The sequence below is a fragment of the Notechis scutatus genome, chromosome 3 (genome assembly GCF_049901735.1).
Source record: "Notechis scutatus isolate UNSWTSFEM ecotype Mainland chromosome 3, rNotScu1.2, whole genome shotgun sequence".
Classification (NCBI taxonomy): Eukaryota; Metazoa; Chordata; class Lepidosauria; order Squamata; family Elapidae; genus Notechis; species Notechis scutatus.
In genome coordinates, this window is record NC_142011.1 from 35,097,950 (window position 1) to 35,121,251 (window position 23,302).

The window sequence follows — 23,302 nt, forward strand, 5'->3', positions numbered from 1 at the left end:
AGTAGAAACAAAGAAATACCAATACTAGCACTAAAAAGAGCTTGAAAGTAATCTTAATCATGGTGAAATGTTCAGATGACTGATCTGATATACTTGGATCCAACCTTGCAGGTAAGAGTATACTAATCCAGAATAATATGAATACTGGTTTAGTCATAGTAAAGTGAACATAAAACAACTTTATCTGATTTTTGCCCTTCAGCAGTGTAGGATGATAATGTATAGATTTCCAAGCTATTATGGCCAAGGCACATTGGAAATAGGAGTTGTAGTTCAACATATCTAAAGGGTACCAATTTGGGGACAATGGATCTACATTTACAAATAAATGAATCTGTTTTCAAAGTACCAGGTGTATTGACGAAAATGTTTATTCTTTAACAACAACAGACAGTATATTTTGCAGATTCACATTTACAAGTGTATTGGGAAAAATCCAGTGTAATTTTTTAACCTATTTTGCTGCCCAGAAGGGGTGGGGCTAAACATTATTATAAAGCAGTCACTTTATGATTGGATTATAGTGAAATGCTGGGGGGATCTGATTGTAACAATTACCCATCATATTTTAGTTGACAACAGTGTTTAAACCTGGAAACGTGCGTTAGAGAACATCTTAAAACAAATTAATAAATACAAAATTTAAAAAAGTAGAGTAGGTATATGACATTTTGCATATTGGTTAGTATTTCCCATTGTACAAAGATGAAGAATAGAAAATTTACAGCATAAACAGAACCAGTCTAAGGAAATCCTACAATCTCCTACATAGTCATAGAAATAGGCTGAAGAAACTCTTGTTTTGGCAAGTCTAAGAAATATAAAAAGCATGATGGACTATATCTGTTATGTGTGAATGTACTTCTTCTCAAACAGCAATCACTTCTATTCATCTTGTCCTATAGAACATCTGGAGGACAAAGTAATTCTGAATTTGATTTGTCAGTAGTGTACAGTGGTAAAAGGATTATGTTAGATATAACCCAATATTTTAACAATCAAATGCATGTTTACTCAGAAGTCAATCCCACTGAGTTTAATGGGGCTTTCTCCAAATACAAATTAATAGGATTCTAATCCTTATTACTTAGAATTAAGATCCCATTTCGGATTTTATCAAGAGTACTGGCCAAATGCTGGTAGAGAAGCCTATTTGAATAGCACTTAACTCCTCAGAAATCTCAGGGTAATCAACTATATCAAATGAAACTTTCAGAAAGACAAGAAAATGTATCATAATCAATGCCTGGATTTTGGGCTTAGTTAAGTTTAAAGTATCAATTATGTACAGATCCATGGGCATCACTTGTGTCTGCCTGATAACATAGTTGAAATAGTTATGTGATATATTGCCTTATTCCAGTCTCCCTGCCCTCCCCCACTCCTCCCAAACTGAAATGTGACAGTTCAACTCTCAGAAGTTTTAGCCACAGTTATGCTATTTAGAGAATTCTGGGAAATAAAATCTATATATTTGGAAGATCCCTGGAGTGAGAATGCTGCATTACTCTTTCTGTAAGAGCCCACAAATAATATATCCTTTACCCCAGGATAATTCATATGCTGCTGTATAGATGTATATATAACTCATAACACTCTCAGAAGATGGCCTTATTTGGAATATAGAAAATAATATTTCCAGATACCAGCTAAATTTCAAAAAATACTATGAGGTAAAGAGTGAACAAAGACTTTGGCATTACAACATAGTTCATCTTAAAGGATCTAATTTTACAGCAGAACTGACTCAAAAAGGAAACAGTAAATGTTAATCCCATTAATGATGTGTGAGAATCTTCTAACAAGTATCATTTCTGACAATAGAAGGAAAAAATATATTTCTTTACCCAGTTAGATCATAGTAACCAGTAACTTGGAAATACCAATACATCTAGGACAAATCACATTCTTCTTACTGGCAAATGAAGAGCTCTTGGCACCAACTTCTAAGAATTAACAAAGTTGATATTTGTTTTTCCATAACATTATTTCCTTGACCATGCACACTGTCTTTCCACAAAATTCAAGCCTGTTATTCTATCCAGAAGTTTGATGAAAGAATTACACTCACTTCCAAAATGACATAAAGGAACACTGAAGGCTTTAGATTCAGGGATGTTTGCAGTATAAGAACAAAAGAAAGAAGCAGAACCGAAGCACCAGTCTTCCTCCTATTCGGCATGTGTTCTGGGGACTGAAAGGACAAAGAGAACAGAAGTCTTTCTGAATAAGGCTGAACGTTTAGGCAAAATAGAATGAAATCCAGAGTATGACAGCATTATACCATTTTATAGTTATAATGCATGATGTGAGAAATTTGTATTTGGAGCTCTCAATATTTTTTATCTAACATGCAGTTGTGGGAGGTAGTAGGGATTTGATGTTAACTGGACAACTGGGAAACATATTTTCCTCTCTGTATAGTCACAACTCAAATTATATTTCTGAAATTGCTGCTGGTCAGGGAGAAAACAAGACAGATATAATTTGGCCTTCTCTCTTTCATTCTGCATTTAACAGCACACTGAGGACATTTAGAAAGTGATAAAGAGAAGTACAGTTAATTTTCTCCAATCCTGCATCTTCTATTCACTTAAATCTCTGCACCTTGCAGCTTCTTTAATCCAATGTTTACAAAGATAATGTCTGATTAGAATAAGCTGAATGGGAAATAAAACACAAAATTTTATATTGGCAGGAGCCTTTATATATTCATGTTTGCTCTAAAAGGCTTTATGGCACCTCAGTACCTGATTTTAGTTTATTTTGAAATAAGGAAAAAGAGGCCATAATATTGCAGGATAAATCTCCATTCTGGGGAAATCCCAACCACAAGTTACTTAGACTACAGTGATTTTGGATTAAAGAAATTCAAGAATTTCTTGAGTCTGAATCATCTTCAATCCAAGCAATATAGGAGCAAACTTAAGCTAAAAGTGGCTTGAGATTTAAATAGTCTCTTCCCAAATCACTGTAGCAAAAAAGGGAAATATACAGTTTCACTTTCTTGCTGTTTTGCTCTGTACCAAAATTCAAGAGAGTTTTCATTTTTGGACAATATTGATGCTTAGAACTTTAATAGTAAGGTACCCTCAGGCATAGCAAAAGTCATCCTGTCTCACAAGCTACTGCTCATCTACTGCTTCAAAACTTCTTTTTGGTTCTCCCAAAGGTGCTTTTTCAAGAGGCAATTGGACTTTCTGGTTTTTCTTTTAAGATGTTTTGTTTCTCATCCAAGAAGCTTCTTCTTCAGCTCTGAAGCTTCTTCACCTCTGAAACTGACAAGCGAAGTCTTCAAAAAAACCCAGAAAATCCAGTTGCCTCTTGAAAAAACACCTTTGGGTCTTTCTAGTATGGTCATTGACTTGAATCATTTGGGGATTATTGAAGATTCATCAACCTTACTATCAGGATAAGTAAATAAAAGCATCACAAAGAACTGTAGGATCTTGGAAACTCTAGAAGAAACAATGTGAGACTCTAAAAAGGAAATGCAGGAGCCACCTAATTGCTCTTTTTGCACAGTCTTGCCAGAAAACAATCCTTCACATAATTCCTTTGATAAAACTAGTGTCCAAGTGCACAATCAGCATGCGCAAGAAAGACATCTCTTTCCGGGTATTTTCAAAGATGATTCTGGGGTCATCAGACTGGCATCTCAGGCAGTTTGGAGCCATCACCATAGCCAAGTTGTTTACATCCATCTTGGTTTTGCCTACATTGATTGGCTGGGCAAAAATCTGCAAAACAAATAAAACACAACTCAAATAAAGAGGGAAAAATAAAGTTTGGTCACAGGCAAGGTGATTTAGTTTCTCTAGCTCCTCAAAGGAAAATGTTCAGAGACACAATGGAAACACTTTAGACAGCCTTGCCCTGAAGGCTGCCTCTGGTGTATGATAATAGAAGAAATTTAGTTTGGTGTTTTATAATATCTGCAAATGCAGTCTAAAATGACACCCCTCCCCCCAATTAGAACAACCATATATAGATTATTTAGGCTTTTTTAGAATGATTCCTGCTCAGGCATTCTCTATCTATGTACCTGTAAAAAGTGGATGAGGTAACACAAGACCAATTTATTGAGCTCTGGCAGAAGTTCAACTACAGCCACTGCAGCATCAGGATTCTCATAGTTGCTCACACATTCCTTGTAGAATTGTTGTGGGATGACAGGCTCTTCCAATTCCCGATACCACAGTTTTAGCAAAGAAGCTTCAAGGACAAGAAGCAACCCAGAGATATTTACAACAATTATAGCATACTGTCTGTTTTACCAACTTTATATATCTGTTTGTGTATTATGCTTATACTATTTTGAAATTGCTAATGTGGCTATTATATTTTTGTGATTTAAACATAAAATATATAAAAATATGTGGTGCCTACTGTTCCAAAGTGGATCTCTGAGTAATCACAATACACTTTCCTCCTCTTCCTAGATAAATAAAATAACTGACTCTAGCCTTTCTAAAATGAAAAACCACCATATATTGAGCTCCACTGATTCAGGCTTTTGATAATTACAAGATACAAATCATGAATAGAAAGAGTTAGGGCAGCAACTGTTCTCTTCAGAAGCAATTACTGAAAGTTTTGTAGAAACTGAAAGACAGGAGATATGTAAGAAATATATATTTACAACTTAAAACTACTAAGAAGCTGAGGTGTCCAACTACATTTTCAATAGTTTTGCTGTTCTCTTATTTCTCCATACCTGGTATATTGGGATCACTAAGGTTGTTAGGAATCTTCCACTGATCCACCTGTAGTTTTAAAGCATTGACTTCATCAATATCGCCAGGAATTCTGAAAGCATACACATATATGAAGCTGAATATCAGAGGGAGAAAATCATACACACCCAGAAGAAAGTGCAATCAATATCACAAATAATAAACATTATCTGGAGTATTTCTAAGAGATAGATGCATATTTAATAGTAAGTAGACAACCAATGATCTGTTGTGTCATTGTTTCAGAGATATTTCCTTAGCTAAACAGAAAAACAAAATGAGTAAGAACAGCCTAAAATACATCCTGAGTGATTTCCAACATTTGGCCAGCTTCCCCATTGATTTCCTTTCACAAATCTGACAGAAAGCATTGGAAATTCCTCCCTCCCTCCCTCTCAAACACTACCATAGAAGCACTTGTTCAAAAGAAGGCTGTAAGATGCTTACATTTTCGATAAGCATATTTTGTTCTAAAATTCTATATATGAAATCTTAGATATTTACTCTCAAGAAATGATATGTGATCAAATATAGATGAATGATCTAGTTTTGATGGCTATCACTACTGCATCATTTAAACAGTTGTAGTTAGATATTCACCTGAATATTCCCTCAGTCTGTTCTCCCCCGAGTTGCAGTACTTGCTGAGACAACTGTGTTTGTACCCAAGGCAGCTTGTTATCTGGATACATGTCCTGCTGTCGTGACATGATTTCTTCCAGTGAGCTGCCAAACAATGAAGGTGTCACAATAGCATTCTTGGCATGTATTATCTCCTCAACTGTAGGCTTCCGAAGACCCTGTAAGAACAAGAAAACTTTAAAAAAGCAAAAAAAAAAAACCAAAAACCAAATAAACTTGCAATAGGTTGGAAGGATGTTGTAGTTCAGCTTCCATTTGGGTGGAATGCTCAGAGAGAAAAATATTTTCCTAATCTTTGAAATATACTATCAGAAGAAGAAAGATGGGGATTTATTTCAAAAGGAAGGGTATTTAAAATTGTTTTTTTTTTTTAAAAAAAAGATACAAAATTGGATACCGAATATACCCATGATTTTTCTTTTTAGGATTATACCAATTGACAACTTTTGAAGGAGTATAGTTATTATCTGATCACTTTTAAGCATATGTATACATATAACCATCACAAAATTTATCTTTGGGATATGCAATGTTATGCAGAATAAAAAGAAAAAAGCTTAAGTTAAAGAATTAAAGGAATGAAATAATATGTTGAAAAGGAATTTATGCAAAAAATCACTACACTTTTTCTATATCTTTCTACCCTTGTAAAGACTATTGACTGCCACCACACCCATACTAAATTTCATACATAACATTTTGTCTTTAGACTTTTGTTTATAAAATATCTTATTAACTTTACCCAGTCACAACTTTCTTCGTCTTCCCCTTCTTGACCCATTTACTTTTGCTTCGTGCACATCTTTAATCCTAATCCATTTTCTTTAAATGAGCAAATGGTCTCACTGTATTTTTTCATACCACTATATTCTGGAAGTTGTATTAACATCTAACACAATTCAAGGTGCTGACTGTTACTTTTAAATTTCTATGTGGCTCAGGGCCTAATTACTGAATGTCTAGTAATATCAGGGGAGAGACTTTGGTCTCATTACCAAAGGAATACTATTTTAGGGTATTCCAGGCTTAGCTCTTTCAGTTATGCACCACTCTGCAACAGAATCCTTTATTGCACATTATTGTCTTTTCGGACAATGAAAAGAAATAAGTTTATGCTACCCATAAATAGTAGGGAATTGGACTGATTGAGTATTACTGTACTGATTCTTTTTGGGGGGGATTTTAATTTTATTCAATGGATACTGTAAACTGGTCAGAGTCTCTGGAAATAAAGTGGCAAATAAGTTGTCATAACAAAGAAGATCAGTGCATTTTCATACAGATCTTCTGTTTCCCTTAGTTTCATAGATACACATTGGTCTTTTTTGTTATCATTAATTCTTACTCTTTATCATTTATTATACCTATATTCCAGGTCAGTCTTTCACTCGCCATGATCACCATCAGATGGGACCATACAAACTGATCTTTACTATCTAACATTGCTAAAGTTTTTCAGTAAGAAAAGTATAGACTAGGTTAGCAGTCTTTTATTAGCCACATATAGCATTCTCTGCCAACAGTAAGTCTAATTCTATAGGTATTCCTTGATTTACAATCACAATGGAGCCCAAAATTTCAGTTGTAAGTTGTTGTGGTTGTAAATCGAGGCATCACGTGACTGAACTCAATTTTATGACTGTTTTTAATGATACTTTTAAAGTGAATCCCTACAGTTATTAGGCAAATCTTATTGTCAGTAAAAGAATCCATTCTTCCGAATGGGCAGAGTGGGGGTGTTGCTAGAAATCAGCAACAAACATCACAAATCATGGTTACATGACCATGGGATGCTCAAGTTGCTAAGTGCCTGCAATGAGATCAGGCGACTGCAGGGGATGTGTGGCAGCCATAATTTCAAAGTTGAGCTATAAATAGCTTTTCTGACATCCTTTGCAACTTCAAAAACTTTATTTGTTTATGTATTTGTCAAACATGTACAAGATAACAAGTATAAGTATGAACATAAACAAGAAAAAGGAATAAATACAGATAAATGGGGACTGTAAGATAGTTGTTAAATGACTAGTGATAAGGATTACCTATAAACAGTTTTGGTATATCTTAGTCAGTATATCACAAGTTCAAGCAAAGTCCAATTTTAGTGAAGCATCTTATTATATGCAAATTCAGATCTCTAATCTAAAGTCTACTTTTTAACCCAACAGATTGCTGCTTTCATCTCACTAACCAGGAACTTAACTTTAGCTAGCATGGAAATATATGTAAATGCTCTTTCAAAGTTCACATATTACATCAAGACTGAGATTGTGCATTCCCTTTCCTTTTCTCCTCTCAAAAGCTGAAAGGTGATTAGATGTTTTGTTAATTCTGTTTTGTTCAACTACTACTTTTTTTCTCTTTTGAACTTCACAAATTAACACAAAGAGCTCTTTTCCGACATATATTGTTTATCTTTACTGTATTTCTAAACATACAATATCATGTTGAGTTCAATTACTCCATCAAAACACTGAAACATTCTGAAAATAAGAGTTATAGATTTTGTCAGTGGCAATTTGCATGTATTTATATGAACTCCCAGCATGATGGCAGCATCTACAGAATTAGCTGCAACATACCGTTTCTGATTCAAAAACTGCTTTCCCTGGCTCATTACTTTCAATGCTAATTGCTAGTAGTTACACGGGAATACAAAATCTTATACAAAGTTAATTCTGACTGCTAAAGTATTTTAGCATGATTATTCAACATACTTCAAAAAACAAAAACAAAACACCAAACCTGATTTTATTTAATAGTCCTTCTCAGTCTTACTTTTTTTCCCGTCTATATTTTTTTTCCATAAAGAAGATCCAGCAGAATTATTCAGATTTTGTTTTCATTTGCTTAATAGTACAATAAGAATGTACATGTGCACTTTTTGAGTCTATTTATTCTTATTGCTGCTAAAAGCAATCTCAATAGTTGTAGTGATTAAAAAAGAGAAAGAAAAAACTATTCATTTAAATTAAAGTATGATATTTCTAATTACTCACTTTTTTGCCTCCAGTGATTGCTACTTTTTGCAGCTTTCGGTAACAATACCTGGCATAAGTGCTGATTGGTAGACCTAGCAGATAAAAATGAACAAATTAAGAGTGGCCCTAGAAAATTCCTTTAAAGAGAAAATGATCCCAGAGCATGAATATCTGTACATCTTCTCTATCCCTAAATCTTACCCTATCATTAAATAATAAGAGTTCTACATGTATTCTTAGAAACATTGTTGTTGAAATTAATTTGGACAGCTTTCTCCAAGAAAATAGTTGTGCAGTTGTTTTTTCTGAAATTATTTTTCCCCTGTATTCAATTCATTTATGGCAGTTTTGAGCTAGGAGAAAATTGTATATTCTTTGGTGCTATAAAAATACCATATATTTACAGTGGTAATAATTGGACCATTTATTCTCCCAATTCTAAACTACTTCCAAAGTTTGTTTTATCCACAAATCTGTATTATTAACTCATCCAAAAATCATAACATATAAAGACAAACTTTTCTCCATTGTTTATTCAAATTCCATTGCTTTTCTAAAAAACTGATTATATCTTCCTGGGTTTTGCACTAGAAAACAACTTTACCCATTAAAACAAAACAAAACAAAATAAAAACTGTCTTTTCACTTTGTGTTTAGGAGATAGCTGCCATTATTAACACTACTCTCAGGCTAGTTTTAATGTCAAATTCCTTTTGCTATTGTCTAGAAAGTTTGTCTTGAAATTATTACATAAAGTTGTCTAAGGAAACGTTGATGGTTCTAGCATGTTCCCAAACTGCCATTTATGTATGTATGTATTTATTTAAAAGGCTTTTCTCCACCTTATGTACCATAACTGGGCAGCCCACAATAAATAAACAAATAAACAATCAAACAAACAAACCCACCATCAAAAAATCCCAGTACCCAACGAACACTCCTCCTTACATCAAATCCAAGATTTGAACTCTAGCCTCACCTAAAACAATGCTTGGATTGTTTCATAAGGTGCTATACCAAGAAATGATGATCTGTTACAAACCTTTGCACTATTGGTTTCAACTGGAACAGGTATAATGTGCCTGCTGCTGCCTGAAATATTGGATAAGGGACCTCTAATGCTGAAAGCTTGATGGTACCCTATTGTTAAATTAAAGCTATTGCCTGAGTCACAAGGCTCAAGCTTACTTCCTGGATAAAATTAACACAGAGCAAGTAATGAAGGGAAAAAAATGCCACTTTCGCATTGCAGATAGTTTATTTTATTTAAAGCATTTCTATGACCACCCAATTCAAACAATGCTACTCTGGATAACATATAATTGATGAATGAACACCCCCGCCCCCCAAAAATAAAATAAAAGATACCAATTTAAAGCAAAAAATTTTTTAAAAAATCTGATATGGAACTCAAATTTATTGCACTCTTCTAGGCAGAAGTGCTGATCATCCTAACCACTAACTTTCAGGGAAAATGCCAGATTTTTACTGCCTTTCCAAAGACTTGCAGTTGATTTCAACAATACTGAGTGACATGCACTTTAAGAAAAAAAAATTCTGAAACAGGTAAAAGTTCTTGTAAAAGAACCATTTAAAAATAAGAAAAAATCAATAACACAAAAAGACGTAAATCAAGAGAAAATGAGTATGAATCAACTGAGGAACATTTAGTTAGGAATTAAGGGGTCTGATTGGCAGTAATTGACTGGAAAATAGATCTGGAAATGCTAGCAAAATGAAAGCATGCATCTGGCATTCAAGTGTAGTGAAAAAGAAATATCTCTAAATCAAAATGCAATTGTGCTGTTTAGGTAGCTCTAGTCAAATTACATGTTTCAGTGAATCTCTAATCTCCATTGTTTCAATGAATCTCTAACTAGTACGTATTAACTTAGGGGCTCCTGAAAACATACAGTTTGAGCAGAATTGCATTTTTGCATACAACTGCACAAATATATAGACAATTACACTCGAAATGCTGCATGCACTTTTGTTGGCTGCATCTAATAAAGGATATCATACATTGGAAACACTAGTATAGAATTGGAAAAATTTCCAAAAGGGGAATCTTAAACATTTAAAGAATTTTAGTTTTAATATTTAAAACATTTATAACATCATACATAAGATAGTGGGAAATGAGCCATCCATGGATTATCCAACAAATCTCAATTATCTAATGAATCTGATAGATTGAAGACTCAGGATAAACAAAATAAAGCATTGTAATAAAGCAAATAAGAAATTTCATAAATTAAGTAGCATAAAATTTGGAGAACATCACTGATACAGAAGAATTCAAAAAAGGAATTTAACTGATTTATGAAGATAAAAGTATCAATGACTCTTAAGCTATCACAGCTGTATGCTATCTCCAACGTCAGAGACCTCTTCCCAAACAAATTGCTGTTGTTTGATATCATAGTGGGGGCCCGGCTTCCAATAATTATGTATCTATTATTTAATGTGAGGAATATGGCGGTAGAAAGGCCGTTAATCTTACATAATATGAAGTTATGCCAATATTGCCTGGGTCAGGAGGGCTGAAAAAATATCTATAGACCCCCTCATAGCCTGGACATAAACTATTTCTACTTCTCTCTTCAGGATACTATCGGGCACTGCATTTCCCTTGAGCCATCACTCTGCTGAACCTAATTCTCACAGTACTGACTAATATTACATTTGATGCAAGACAATACATTAAAATATTTAGAAACTGCTCAAGGATTAAAGCATACTAACAGATAGACTAGTCTTAAGATCAGGTGAAACACTTTTTAAAATAACAATGGAAATTATCTAGGTAGAATATATGTGTGTGTGTATATGATTGGCCGGGGAGAGACTGGGAGAGAGATTTTCAATGGAAAAAATATTTTAGTGACAGAGCAGAAACTAGCACTGATGATGTTACCTAGTTAGGATTATGAAATGTCTGCAAGAAAACAAGCAAGCTCAGACAGCACCAAGGACCACTCATTTCAACTCTGAGCTACATTCTCCTTTACTGAAAGCAAAAGCTGCCTGCACTTAATTCTTATTAGGATTTTTAAAAATAGGCATCAGCTATTGGACTGAATTGACGTTCCAAGACTACAAAAAAATGGAAAAAGACCATCTGCACAGAAGAGTAGTATGACAAAATTAGCATTTTTGCTGGACGTTTTCAAGGTTTGGAGCCAAGGATTATAACTGATCCCATCTGGATAGAAGGATCCCAACTACTTTATGAAAATAAGGTTGTAACCCAATCTGTGTTTATTTGGCTACAAGTTTTGTTGAAATAAATGAGACCCTAGATAGAGGCAGTATTATAGTTAATATCAGAGTTTACAGATACAATGTTAATACATTAGACTACTATATAAAATGTTTTACAGAATATTTTACAGAATAATGAATAAAATAACAAAATAAATTCTGTGGATTTTACTAATTTCACTTTGCATTTGTTTCTATTTCCATACTGCTGAATTTTGCATAGGCCCCAGACTGAACTTACCTATATTAAAGTACAAACAACTATAATAATGGGTGCCAAATATCTGTGATACCCAAATAAAAATATGTGCTGATTTTTGTTTTCTTATATGTTTTACCTTCATCCTCTGCGCTTTGTTTTCTTTTTTTCCTGGATTTTGAGTTCTTTTTGTTTTTCAGATCCAGAAGTTCCTTAATGCGTTGGGTAACTGAAAATACAACGTATTTTTAATTGAGTGATGGCAAGACAGTCAAATATTAACTGTCCTCTTCCATCTGCATAAGATTGACTTCACTGAACAAATCCAAAGTGCATCTCCCTGTGAAATGTATTTTGCCCATGTGTATCTGCTGTTTTTATTTACACTCATCACAATCAATTGCATGAGTCTAAGGCCTAAAACTTAATATTTCACAAATTATTTGAACAATGTATATAATATAAAGAAGGCTTGGAATTTAAAATATTCTTTCTCAAATTATTATTTTATCTGAAGTATGAACTTTATGCTTTTAGAATCCAGGGATATAAAAGGGATTCTTAACTAATTATTTGCTTTCAGTAAATCACAAAATACCAAAGAATGAAACAAACGTCCTTGTATAAACATCCAGTTTTTTCCAGTATTCAGCCTAAAATGTAAAAAAACAAACCTTTAAACACATAGCAATTACGGTAATTATATTTGCCTAGATAGGAAAACAATTTTGTCTGAGCACAAAAGCTAAACAAAATTAGGCCTCTTTAGATCTTGGGTGAGAGATTATCAAGCAATTCCAGGACTGTAGATTAGATTGTGCAGTTGAAAAACTTCATGGACGAAGGCAAGGGCAATTAATTTCCATATTGTTAACAAGAAAACACTCCTGTAATCACTAGGAATTAAATTTGACTCAAATGCAGAGTTATACATGTCATAATTTAATGTTAATATTTAATTGGTTTTAATAATTGAATTATGATTTACTTTGTTTTAATTGTGTATACTTCCAGAGTCACATGCAACTATATTAATCAATCAATCAATCAAATAAATAAATGGAGCTTTGTAATAAATTTCTTGGAAAATTATCAAAAATGTTCTTTTATAGAAATGTAAGTTTTTTATTATAATGAAACTGAATCTCTACCATTAAATCTAAAGAGCAATAAACCCACTAAATATTACAAGGAATTTTCTTTTTCTTTCTTTCATTTTTTTTTCATTTTGCCTAGGCCAAAGAAGGTAGGTTCTTGGGTAACACATACTGCATTTTATTGGAAAGAAAGCAAGCTTTGGTCCTGAGCAACTTTAGTAATATGCACTGCATTGTATTATGGTAACCTACCCTTATTATAATTTACTTTATTTCAGGTGTTTAAAATACTGTAATTTACTTTATTAAATAAAGCACTTACTATTGTCATCTGCGATTTGGCTGAGGTGACGATAGATGTAACCTTCCAGGTAAGATTGGAATTTGGGTGATGGGGAGAAAAAGGCCAGACTAATTGCCATAAGTTCCCAGCCCCGTGCCAGACTTTGGTAGCACATATTGTCTGTTGTTTGTCTGATTAGTTGAATGTACAGCTCATCCCGTAAACCTTGAATGCTCCAGCATTTGGTGATGGTTATCAAAGCCACATTATTGCGGTCCATTCTGGCTTGCCGGTCACCCATATAGATTTGTATCAGTTTAAATATTTCACAGGCTTCCTTTTTGATGGTGCAGTTACTGGTGATAAGCATTGGCTTTTTGATGGAGCCACCATTCCAAGACAACATATTGGCAATGGAGAGCCTCCGACGAAAGATGCCCTGAGTATGCATATTAAGATTTTTGGAAGCCCAGTCAGTCATGCTACTTTGGGAGATGGGCTTTCGTATGGTATGGAAGGGAAACTGATATCCAACGTTGGTTCCAGATTGAAGGTTATTCTCTTCTTGAGAAAGAGACCCTATTGTTCCACACTGTAAAAATAACAGACAAAAAATCATGGAAAAGCTGCCTGAGTTGATAATTTTCTTTGAACAAAAATGGCTGCATTTGGTCATTTTGGTCATTTTCTTCACCCGGCACCCTCTAGTATCTGATTCTAGAAGACTGGATTATGCAGGCTAACATTAGATTATTCTATTTTATTCATTCTAAGAATGTAACTTAATTCCTGTATTACTGTTGTAAGTAGCATTTTGGGGGAGGGGGAGTTTCTGGTGTAACTTCGAACGCTTGCTAAGTAAGCAGTCATAAGTTAAGGACGATCTATATCTGACAGCACTACTGTATGAACAATCCCAGTATATGCAACCAGTACCAATTTTGAGTACTGGAGATTTTTCAGTGTGATTGTTAGAAGTCTAGTTTAATTTATTTAATAATATTTAATGCATTATGCCAGCAAAATATAAGAAAATTGCCATTTTTGCAAAAATAAATCTTTCTCTCTCTCTCCCCACCCTCTCTCTTTCTTAAGTTAAAAATACTATCTATTTTTGCATTGTACCATCTATGTATTGCTACTTGGGGAAGATTATGACATCCTAAGGAAAATCCCATGTCCAGGTAACTTTGAGGTTTTATATGCTTCATTTATTTTACAATCTTTTTGCGCCCCCCCGCCCTCCCCCCCATTTCTAAGTGACTTGCAATCTCTCTTTCTCTTCTAGATAAAAATACTATTTATTTTTTCCCTGTACCATCTACATTTTCAAGTGAAAACTGTAATTATCTTGATTTATTTGTGTATATTATATCTTATCTGGGAATATTATTATTAAAACTTAGCAATTTTAGTAAAACTTCACATTAATAGTGAACTTTTAAACAAAAGAAGCAATCTTTTAACCATAGCATTAAACCCATATACCTTCTATTATGATCTAGTGGTATAATTTTTGACTCCCAGCATAGTATAAAGCATGTAAACGTGTTTTAATTATAAATTAAATTAAAAGTTATAATTATAAGTATATACGTGATGATTTCACAATCTCCAGGGCTAGGAAATGCCTGACTTCCTGACAATAAATAAATACTCTAACATGATTATGATTAAAATAGTTTGATATTAATAAATACCTGTGTTGATAATTGTGCTGTGTCTGATGATGATGGGTTTATCAGGCTGGACACATTCTTTTCTAAAGAAGCTATTTTTTCATAAGTTCTCTTCTGTCTCACCACATCTTGCTGTATTGCCGGTTCATTTGAGAGGCTTCCTTTACCTTCCATTGTAGGCCTATATAATGACCTGTTACTAGATGTAAGATCATCCCTTGAGTTCCTGCTATTACACTTTTTAAAGTAATCCAATTGAAACTTAATTTTATTACCCTCTGGCATACTCGTGTTGTCTAGCATTTCTGCATCTAAACTACCTTTGCTCCCCCTGCAGGCAGCAGATCTATTCACCACTGCACGCATCTCTGCAATAAGCTTGTCATTTAGCACAGTAAGTTCGCTGTTGCTGCCTACAGAACAAGGTCTGCCCAGGCCTGGAACGTGTCGTCTTCCTTTTCTCTTTCTTAAACTTGGAGAAGGACCTGTCGAATAGCCAGAGTCTTGCTGACTTATCACTGTAGGATATTCTTGAGTCTGAAGGCTGCTCTGCTGGCGATTATGGACTTCCATATTTTTAAGAACATTAGCTTCTACGACTTTCCATGACTGCTTGAAGCTCTCCCTAGAGCTAACCTGACCCAACTGAGATTTATCAATGTCATCAACTATCACAGTGGTAGAATGAGTTTTTTTGGATGACTGGTCAATGTTGACCATGTGTTTAATGTATTCTTTTCCCACAGGACTGTATTCTGTTCTAGAAGGGTTTCTCAAATGCCTTTTTCCATCCTGGTGTTGCTGTATACTTGGAGGCTGTAATAATTTAATTGGTTGCATCTTCTTATTTAAGCTATTGCTTGGAGACAACTGTGGATTTGTCCCATTCATATTTGTAATTCTAATGTCCATATCTGTAGGAGGCTCATCATAAATTGGGGAGTCAATTGATGGTTCATCATATATTGGAGGTGGAGAAGCATATTTGGGAGATGCAGGCAATTTTTGTAACTGATTTCCTGAGGGAGGCTGAGGAGCATGCCCATTAGTTAGTACCAGACAAAATCCTCCATTCTCTGTCTTTTTAATTTTCATTGAACGCTTCATCTCTACTGGAACTGTAGATTTTGGAGTTAATGAGTTTGGGACCATAGGCTGAGACTGGGCATATACAACTGCTTTGGGATTCATTGATTCCCGGCTGCTGATTTCTGAATTGTTTTGCATCTGAAAGGAATTGCTTGAGGAAGAATTTACTTGTCTTAGGCTATTAACTTTGACCAGCATAGTTGCTTTAGTCCCTGGCAAAGGCTGCCAACCAGTAAGGGTATTTCTGTAGGGGGGAAAAAATACTTTAAAAAATAAAACAAACACACACACACACACACACACAAATATTGCTTTTGTCAGCCTACAAAATGCCCCAAAGTTTGAAGCTATGTGTATTTTGAGAGAAAGGCAGGGAATTTCACTAATTACATTGCAAAAATATTTTCTATTTTCTGTCACAGCTATCATAGAAATATGAGAAATTTGAGAAATAATAGTTGTTCAGAATTTTTTATATTGGCCAGATTTTTCCATGTGCATGTTTCTTTTCTGGGTAAATGAAATTACAGTATTTGGTGAGTTTATTCAATCTTTAGCGAAAGAAGCTTTAAAAACAAGTTTAAGCAGTTTTAAAAATTATTTTGGAATAAACAGCAAAAGAATGATTAGAACTTTAATTTTGGAAAGTTACAAGCAGACTACAGATGGATTTGAAATAAAATTTTGGAATTCATTTATAAGAATGCTTTCCATGGGAAAATGCTTTTGTTTTGAATTCTCTTTTAAAAAACACGATACAATGAGACTGAAGGATTGACAGTAGAAGGAGCCAACCCCCCCCCCCCCAAAGATTACAATTAAAAAACATTTTATTTACTAACATGGGATAAAATATCTTAACAGTGCACAACTTAAGGATATTTTTAAACAATGGACTCAGAAGTTAATTTCAATAGTGCCTGCCTCTTTAGAGAGACTGTGTTTAAAAGTATTATGGAAGAGAAACAATTTTTACTGGAGTAAGTCTGAAACTGATCTGAAAATAGATTTAAAAATGACAGGCTGCAATAATGACATGGGAAAAGATGCTATATTGTACATACAAAAGAAACCGGCCTAGTTTTAATAATTAAAAGGGATATACAAATATCAAACAAAAAAAACCCTGGATAACTTTCCTATATTGGATTTACAAGAGACTTCTTAAAGCTTTGAAGAATTTTGTGAGAAGGAACAAATTAAAAATGAAAAAGAATCAAGACCTAGGAAATTATTTGAAGAAATTAAAGATCAAGATTTTAAAAATAAAAGAAAGGAATACAGGTAGTCCTTCACTTATGACCACAATTGAGGCCAACATTTCTGTTGCTAAGTGAGACATTTGTTAAGTGAGTTTCCCATTTTATGACCTTTCTTGCCACAGTTGTTAAGTGAATCAGTGCAGTTACGTTAATAACATTAAGTACATTTGGCTTCCCCATGGACGTCACTTGTCAGAAGGTCACAAAAGGTGATCACATGACCCCAGGACACTGCAATTGTCATAAATATGAGTCAGTTGCCAAGTGTCTGAATTTTGATCACATGACCATAGAGATGCTGTAATGGTCATAATTTTTTTTCCCAGTGCTGTTGTAACTTCAAATGGTCACTAAATGAACTGTTCTAAGTCATGGAGAAGTTGGTTTCTTTGATCAAGGTTCTAACGTTACTAAACTTATTTATACTTATTGTGATGAAGAGAAAAGTTATTTCTTTTTATATTTCTTTTCCTTTTCTTTAGTATATTCTTATTTTTATTTATTTTGTATTTTTCTTTCTATTTGTTTTTTTCTGCACTGTTTTTTTCTTTTAGTTTGTGGTTAGTTTGTATTAGTTTTTATCTTTTTAACTATAATTTTAACATTCATTTTTTTGTTGATCTTGATTGTATTCCCTTTTTGCATGTCATTGACCAGATAAGCATTATAAGATTATTACAACTTTAAACCACTTTAAGATAAATCTTAAGCTATAAAAAAGTATATTTGAGGAAAGGAAAAAAATAGAAATAAGACAGGAAGTTAACAACCACACACACACAAAATTCAAATAAAGTCCAGTAATCGAATTTTCTACTGTATATACTTAAGATCAAGGATTTCAGAAGAAAGTCCTGCTTTTTCCTTTCTCCAAGTAGTATGTTCAGTGCTATTAGAATAACTGAAGGATAACTGCAAGCCTTCTTCTTTCTAGAGAATGACTGCTGCTTTGCCCGATCAAGCAAAATGCTCTGTCGCTGATTCACCAGACTAGCCATCATTTCCTAAAATTATCTAGTGGCTGAGCAATTCTAAGGGTAAATGGCAAACATGACTAGTTTTAGAAGGAATTGTATGGGAGAGACTTTGGGAAAAAATAAAAAATGAATTCCCTTTATTTGAGCTTTTCAGCATGAGATGATTTACCAGATACTTTAGATGGCACTGTTGTGCTACATTACAAACTGGGTATGTGTTACAAATATCTTCTTGAATTTTAGACAAAGCTCCACTGTCAAGTTTTGTGCTGAGAAAAAGTAAGTATAAAAAGTAGGTGGAAAACATTTTGAGGTAAAAAGGATTCTGCAGCATTTCTACAAACTGTCACTCGAATGCTTGTAATTTTTGGCTTGCAGTTGTACTATAATCTCTACAATCCATTTCATGCTGTTGATTCTTTAACTGACTGATAGATGTTCTTAATAAATACAAATAAATTATAAATTACACAGGCTGTGTGTTGATTATCTTATATAGGGGAGCTTCTATATTAGAGTTTCCATCTCTCAAAAATTTTGGGATAAAGGCAATTTTCAAACTTTACTTGCACAACATTGTCAGCCTGCCATCTTTCTATTTTAAGCACTTCTTTTTCCCTCCTCTATTAAAGTTGCTCTCTACTAGCTTTTTCAACCTATCATGTTTTGTAATTGGAGAGTTATTCATGTAACAAATTGACAGGTTAGAACAGATGCATCCCAGTACTAACAGGAAAAAGTAGAGCAGCCTGCATCTGTAGTTCTGTTAGGTCTTGCCAGATTTCTGTTAGAAAAATAGTATCATAGGTGCCAGCCCGAGATATACTGCAAAAGAGCTTGTGTTATGCATGATTATCAGACAGGTGCTCCATCAGTTTTGAATAGCTGCCTTTGTTCATTATCAGATGATAAGTTAAAATGTAATGGGCAGCTGTTCAAATGAATTATAAGAACCTTCCATATTAAGGTTTTCTAGTATTTTGTTTGTACTTCTGTCTCAGTTGTGTTTTATCTGTATCTTACTATATGGTTCTGTTTATTTTCCTTTAAGCAACAGACAGGGCAATTCCAGGCTAAATATTATAACTGGGAAATCCAATTTGGAATACTTGCCACATGCTGCAAATATTATCAGTGCAATGACAATAGATATATTTTACTGTTTTCCTAGAAATAATATGGAAGTAGTTTGCCACTGCTTTCTTCTGATCTGTTATTTCAACTTCCCAATCTAGTCTATAGCTTTGGAATTTCCTGATGCCGCCCATCCGAGTTCTAATATTAGTTCTCACCATGCTTAGCTTTTTCAGGATGGAGGCCCAAATAAAAAGTAACATTTGAGCATTATGTAATTTTAAGATGGGCATATACATAGCCACGTGACATACAGGTAGTCCTTGATTTACAACCATAATTAAGCCCCACGATTACAATTATAAGTTGTGGTGGTTGTAAAGTAGGTCACCATGTGACTGCACCCAATTTTACAATCTTTTTTGAGGCAGTTATTAAATGAATATGGTAGTCAAACTGAGGTCATTAAGCAAATCTAATGTTTGCTAACAGACAGTTTTTGCCAGAAACCGGAAGTAAATGTGGGCTGGTTGCTGAGCACCCAAAATGCGACCATCTTGATCATGGAGGGGAGGCGATACTGGAACTTTGAAACTGGTTGTAAGTTGCTTTTAGGTTGTCCATCGTAACTTCAAACAGTCACTAAATAATCTGTCATAAGGCGAGAACTACCTGTATATGCTACGATGCGTTTTGATAAAATGTAACTACATCCCCTGTACAATTTTATGCAGATACCAGTGGCCAGGATTTTTTCCCCATTTACCAGGTGGGATTCAACGGGTGCTACTACCAGTTCGGTGACTACGTTTTGCGCTGTGCGCGTGTGCAAAAAACTTTAAACTGTGCCACCCGGACAGCTGAAAAGTGCTGTGCGTGGGTGCGCAGCGTTTGAAAAGCCTCTTTTTTCCTGCTTTTTCAACCTCAGCTGTGCCGCGCAAAGCAGCTGAGGTTGAAAAAGCAGGAAATAAAGGACAAGTCAGAGCCTAGGCGGGCGGGTGGGCCAAACAGCAGCAAACACAGAACCGGTTTGGTGTTTGCTGCTCTTCAGAGCTACCGGTTCTATAGAGCTGGGCAGAACCGGTAGCATCCCACCCCTGCCATTTATGTGATATGTTGGCATTCCAAAAAAATTGCCTTTTACCTTGGAAACTATTAAAAACAACCTTTTTAATGATTAAGAACCCAACTTTGGGACCAAGGATTGGTCTTTGACTGGTTTTTAATCAAATCACAAATCTCTTTCTGTGAACTATCAAAGGGAAGAGAATCAATCCTTCCTTTATACCAACATGGAAATAAATTAAAATAAATTATTTTAACTTTATTATTTATCTCTATTTTAATCTATCTCCAGATGCAGTAGAACAGAAACTCAAGGCCCGTGGCCCAGATCCGGCCTGTGAGGTGCTTAAATCTGGCCTGTGGGTTCATCCTGGAAATAGCAAAGGACTGGCCCGTGGTGCCTCTGGCAGCCAAAATGGGCACAGGGGAGGCCATGCGCAGCCCCTGCACCCCATTTTCGGCTCGGACGGCCTCCTGCAGCACTCTGCCGGCCAAAACGGGATGCAGGGGGGCAGTGTGCAACTCCCCACGTACCATTTTGGCCAGCAAGGTGCTGCAGGAGGAGTCCATCCAGTCTCCCCCCGCCAGCCGGCCCGTGGAAGAGAAGTACAATGCTGAACCGGCCCTCGAAGAAATCCAGTTTGACACCCTTGCAGTAGAACTATAAACTTATGTATTTCAAGTCAGCATGGTAATTATATATGCTTGGCAAAACTGTTCTATGCTATATTGGCCGAAAAAATCAGCAACAACTGTAATAGTTATTCAGCTCCTGCACTTTATTGCTGAAAATGATTTACCCATCATTCAAGGAAGGCTAGTTCCCAAATGGGAAAATATAAATTACTTTTAAGGAATACAGTGTGTCCTATAATCACGTAAAGGGAATGGCAATAAAAAAGCTGATTGTAAGTAAACGTTATATTTGGTCTTGGCAATGTAGCCATTTAGCTCTTTTAAATGTTCAGCCTTAAAAAAAAATACAATTTCTTCATTGTGATTGCCTTCAAGAATTTTTAATTTATTAAATTCAATTGAATTTAGAAAGGAATGAGATAATTAAAAGCAAGGTTGAGAAAACTAAGAAAAGGGAAAAATTATTGAGAAAATGTTAAAATAGTAAGATATGGAATAGAACACAAAGATGAATATGAAATTGAGTTTGTGTCTGTATGGAGAAGTGATAACCCAGGACCATGCTGTTCTCAAAAAAAGATATTTTATTTGTATTATGTTTTGTGACAATCCAAATAAAATTTTTACAAAAAAATTTTTTTTTAATTTATTAGAAAGAACATTGTAGATTTTAAACTATGCTTGAAATAACCAAATAAAAAAAATTAACTATGGGTGAAAAAGTGATTATCTCTTGAACATTTTGCAGGTAGTCTAATGGTATCAGGAAAATAGATTTCAAGAAAGCTTCTTTTATCTAGTGCCCTTCAAATTTGTTGAACTATATCTTCATTCGGTGCTAGCCAATGAAGTCATTTCTATTTTCCTGGCTTTAATATTATTTATAGAAACTTACTGGATTTTTTTAAGCTGACAGTATTGCAACTTTTAAAAGTTTTTGAAAATCTTATGTTAGAACCTTCAAAGTCCTCTAAAGATCTAATATTCAAAACATATAATAACTCTGAAAGAAATAGAGGAATCAGATTTAAGATATGTCTGACACACAGTGGACTACACTTTGGAAGAACCTAGCATTATAAATGAGGAGCAGGAGAAATTACTATCCTGGAAAATTATTAAGAGGTAGTATTATGTATTATGCATAAGTAAAATTACTGGGAAAGGCTCAAATAAATGTTGGAAGTGTGTTGAAGCAAAGGGCACCAATATGCATACACAGTGGTCCTGTGAAGTTGTCAAAGATTTTGATCAAAAATGATTACAGTGATTAATAGTATAGATATAGGAAAATTTAGTTATGGTTCTGAGATATATTTACTGACATTATTTAGTGAGGCAAGATAACTGTTCAATTCATAATTATTTGGACAAGGCTAGCTATAGTACAATATTGGAAAAACACAACATAGAGACATCAGTTTTACATATTCAGTATTAAAAAACTAACATGAGATGTGTTAAAAATTAAGATGGTAGGATTAGGACATATCAGAAATGTTATTTTGGTTTCTGTTTGTGAAAAAGTAATTCTTTCTGTAAAGCATAATAGGCCAAATTCCTCTTTTTGTTTATCCCAATGTGTCTGAATGATTTCAGTTAGAAACACTGTTTAATCAAGGAGTAAGTTATTTGCTGTAAAATTATTTTTGTCAGGTGGCAAATTTTTAAAAACTGGATACTCATTAACCATTCCATTGATATTTCTGAGTTACTAACTGGCTTGTACTTGAGCCTGATACAATGGGCTGAGAGACACTGACTGGCCCAAAGTTTGTCAGGCAGACTTAAGCAACTCACAGCTGCCGTGGCAATTTGGGGAACTGTCACATCGTTCTGGATGTTAATTCCAGCGCAGACTCCCTAGTTACCATCCAGGATCTTGCCTGCAGGACCTGAGTCAGTCTCTGTAAAAAATGTCAGTCTTAAGCGTGTCGCTGTTGCTACGGCTTCAAAGTCATTTTGGAGTCTGACCGAGGGATTGGTCAATGACTCCAGCCCCAGCCCGGTCAACACGGGAAATCCTGGAGCCCTCTAGGTCCGCATCCAAAAATAAAGGTTTTAACTAAAAGGTCAGTAAAATAAAAATATCCAGAAAAAGGTGCAAAAATATAAAAAGGGCACGAAAAATAACAAGTGGCTGTGCCGACAAAGTCGGACAGCTGTCAAACCTTGCAACCAACTCTGATGTCAATGAGAGATCCTGGGAGTAGTAAAAATTCTTTCTGAAACTCAAGGTCTTCAGAGCCCTTAAGGGATGTCTGAATGAGCTGAAACTGAGTTGAAAACTGGGGACCGTTACCAGGGAGGCGTGTCCT

The 23,302-nt window shown here is 34.6% G+C and overlaps 1 protein-coding gene across 2 annotated transcripts in view; it reads right to left on the reverse strand.

The window, feature by feature from the left end:
• Nucleotides 1–337: 337 nt before the first annotated feature.
• Nucleotides 338–23,302, reverse strand: part of LOC113423699 (rho GTPase-activating protein 39-like) — a 67,528-nt gene continuing 44,563 nt past the window's right edge. For both annotated transcript variants that reach the window (XM_026685225.2, XM_087959485.1), the window contains 8 exons: nucleotides 14,903–16,214; nucleotides 13,242–13,794; nucleotides 11,962–12,051; nucleotides 8,378–8,451; nucleotides 5,337–5,536; nucleotides 4,718–4,809; nucleotides 4,046–4,215; nucleotides 338–3,740 (listed from right to left, as the gene is read on the reverse strand). In XM_026685225.2, coding sequence (XP_026541010.1) covers nucleotides 3,546–3,740; nucleotides 4,046–4,215; nucleotides 4,718–4,809; nucleotides 5,337–5,536; nucleotides 8,378–8,451; nucleotides 11,962–12,051; nucleotides 13,242–13,794; nucleotides 14,903–16,214 — 2,686 coding nt within the window. In that variant the 3' untranslated portion in view covers nucleotides 338–3,545. The remainder of the gene's footprint in view (nucleotides 3,741–4,045; nucleotides 4,216–4,717; nucleotides 4,810–5,336; nucleotides 5,537–8,377; nucleotides 8,452–11,961; nucleotides 12,052–13,241; nucleotides 13,795–14,902; nucleotides 16,215–23,302) is intronic.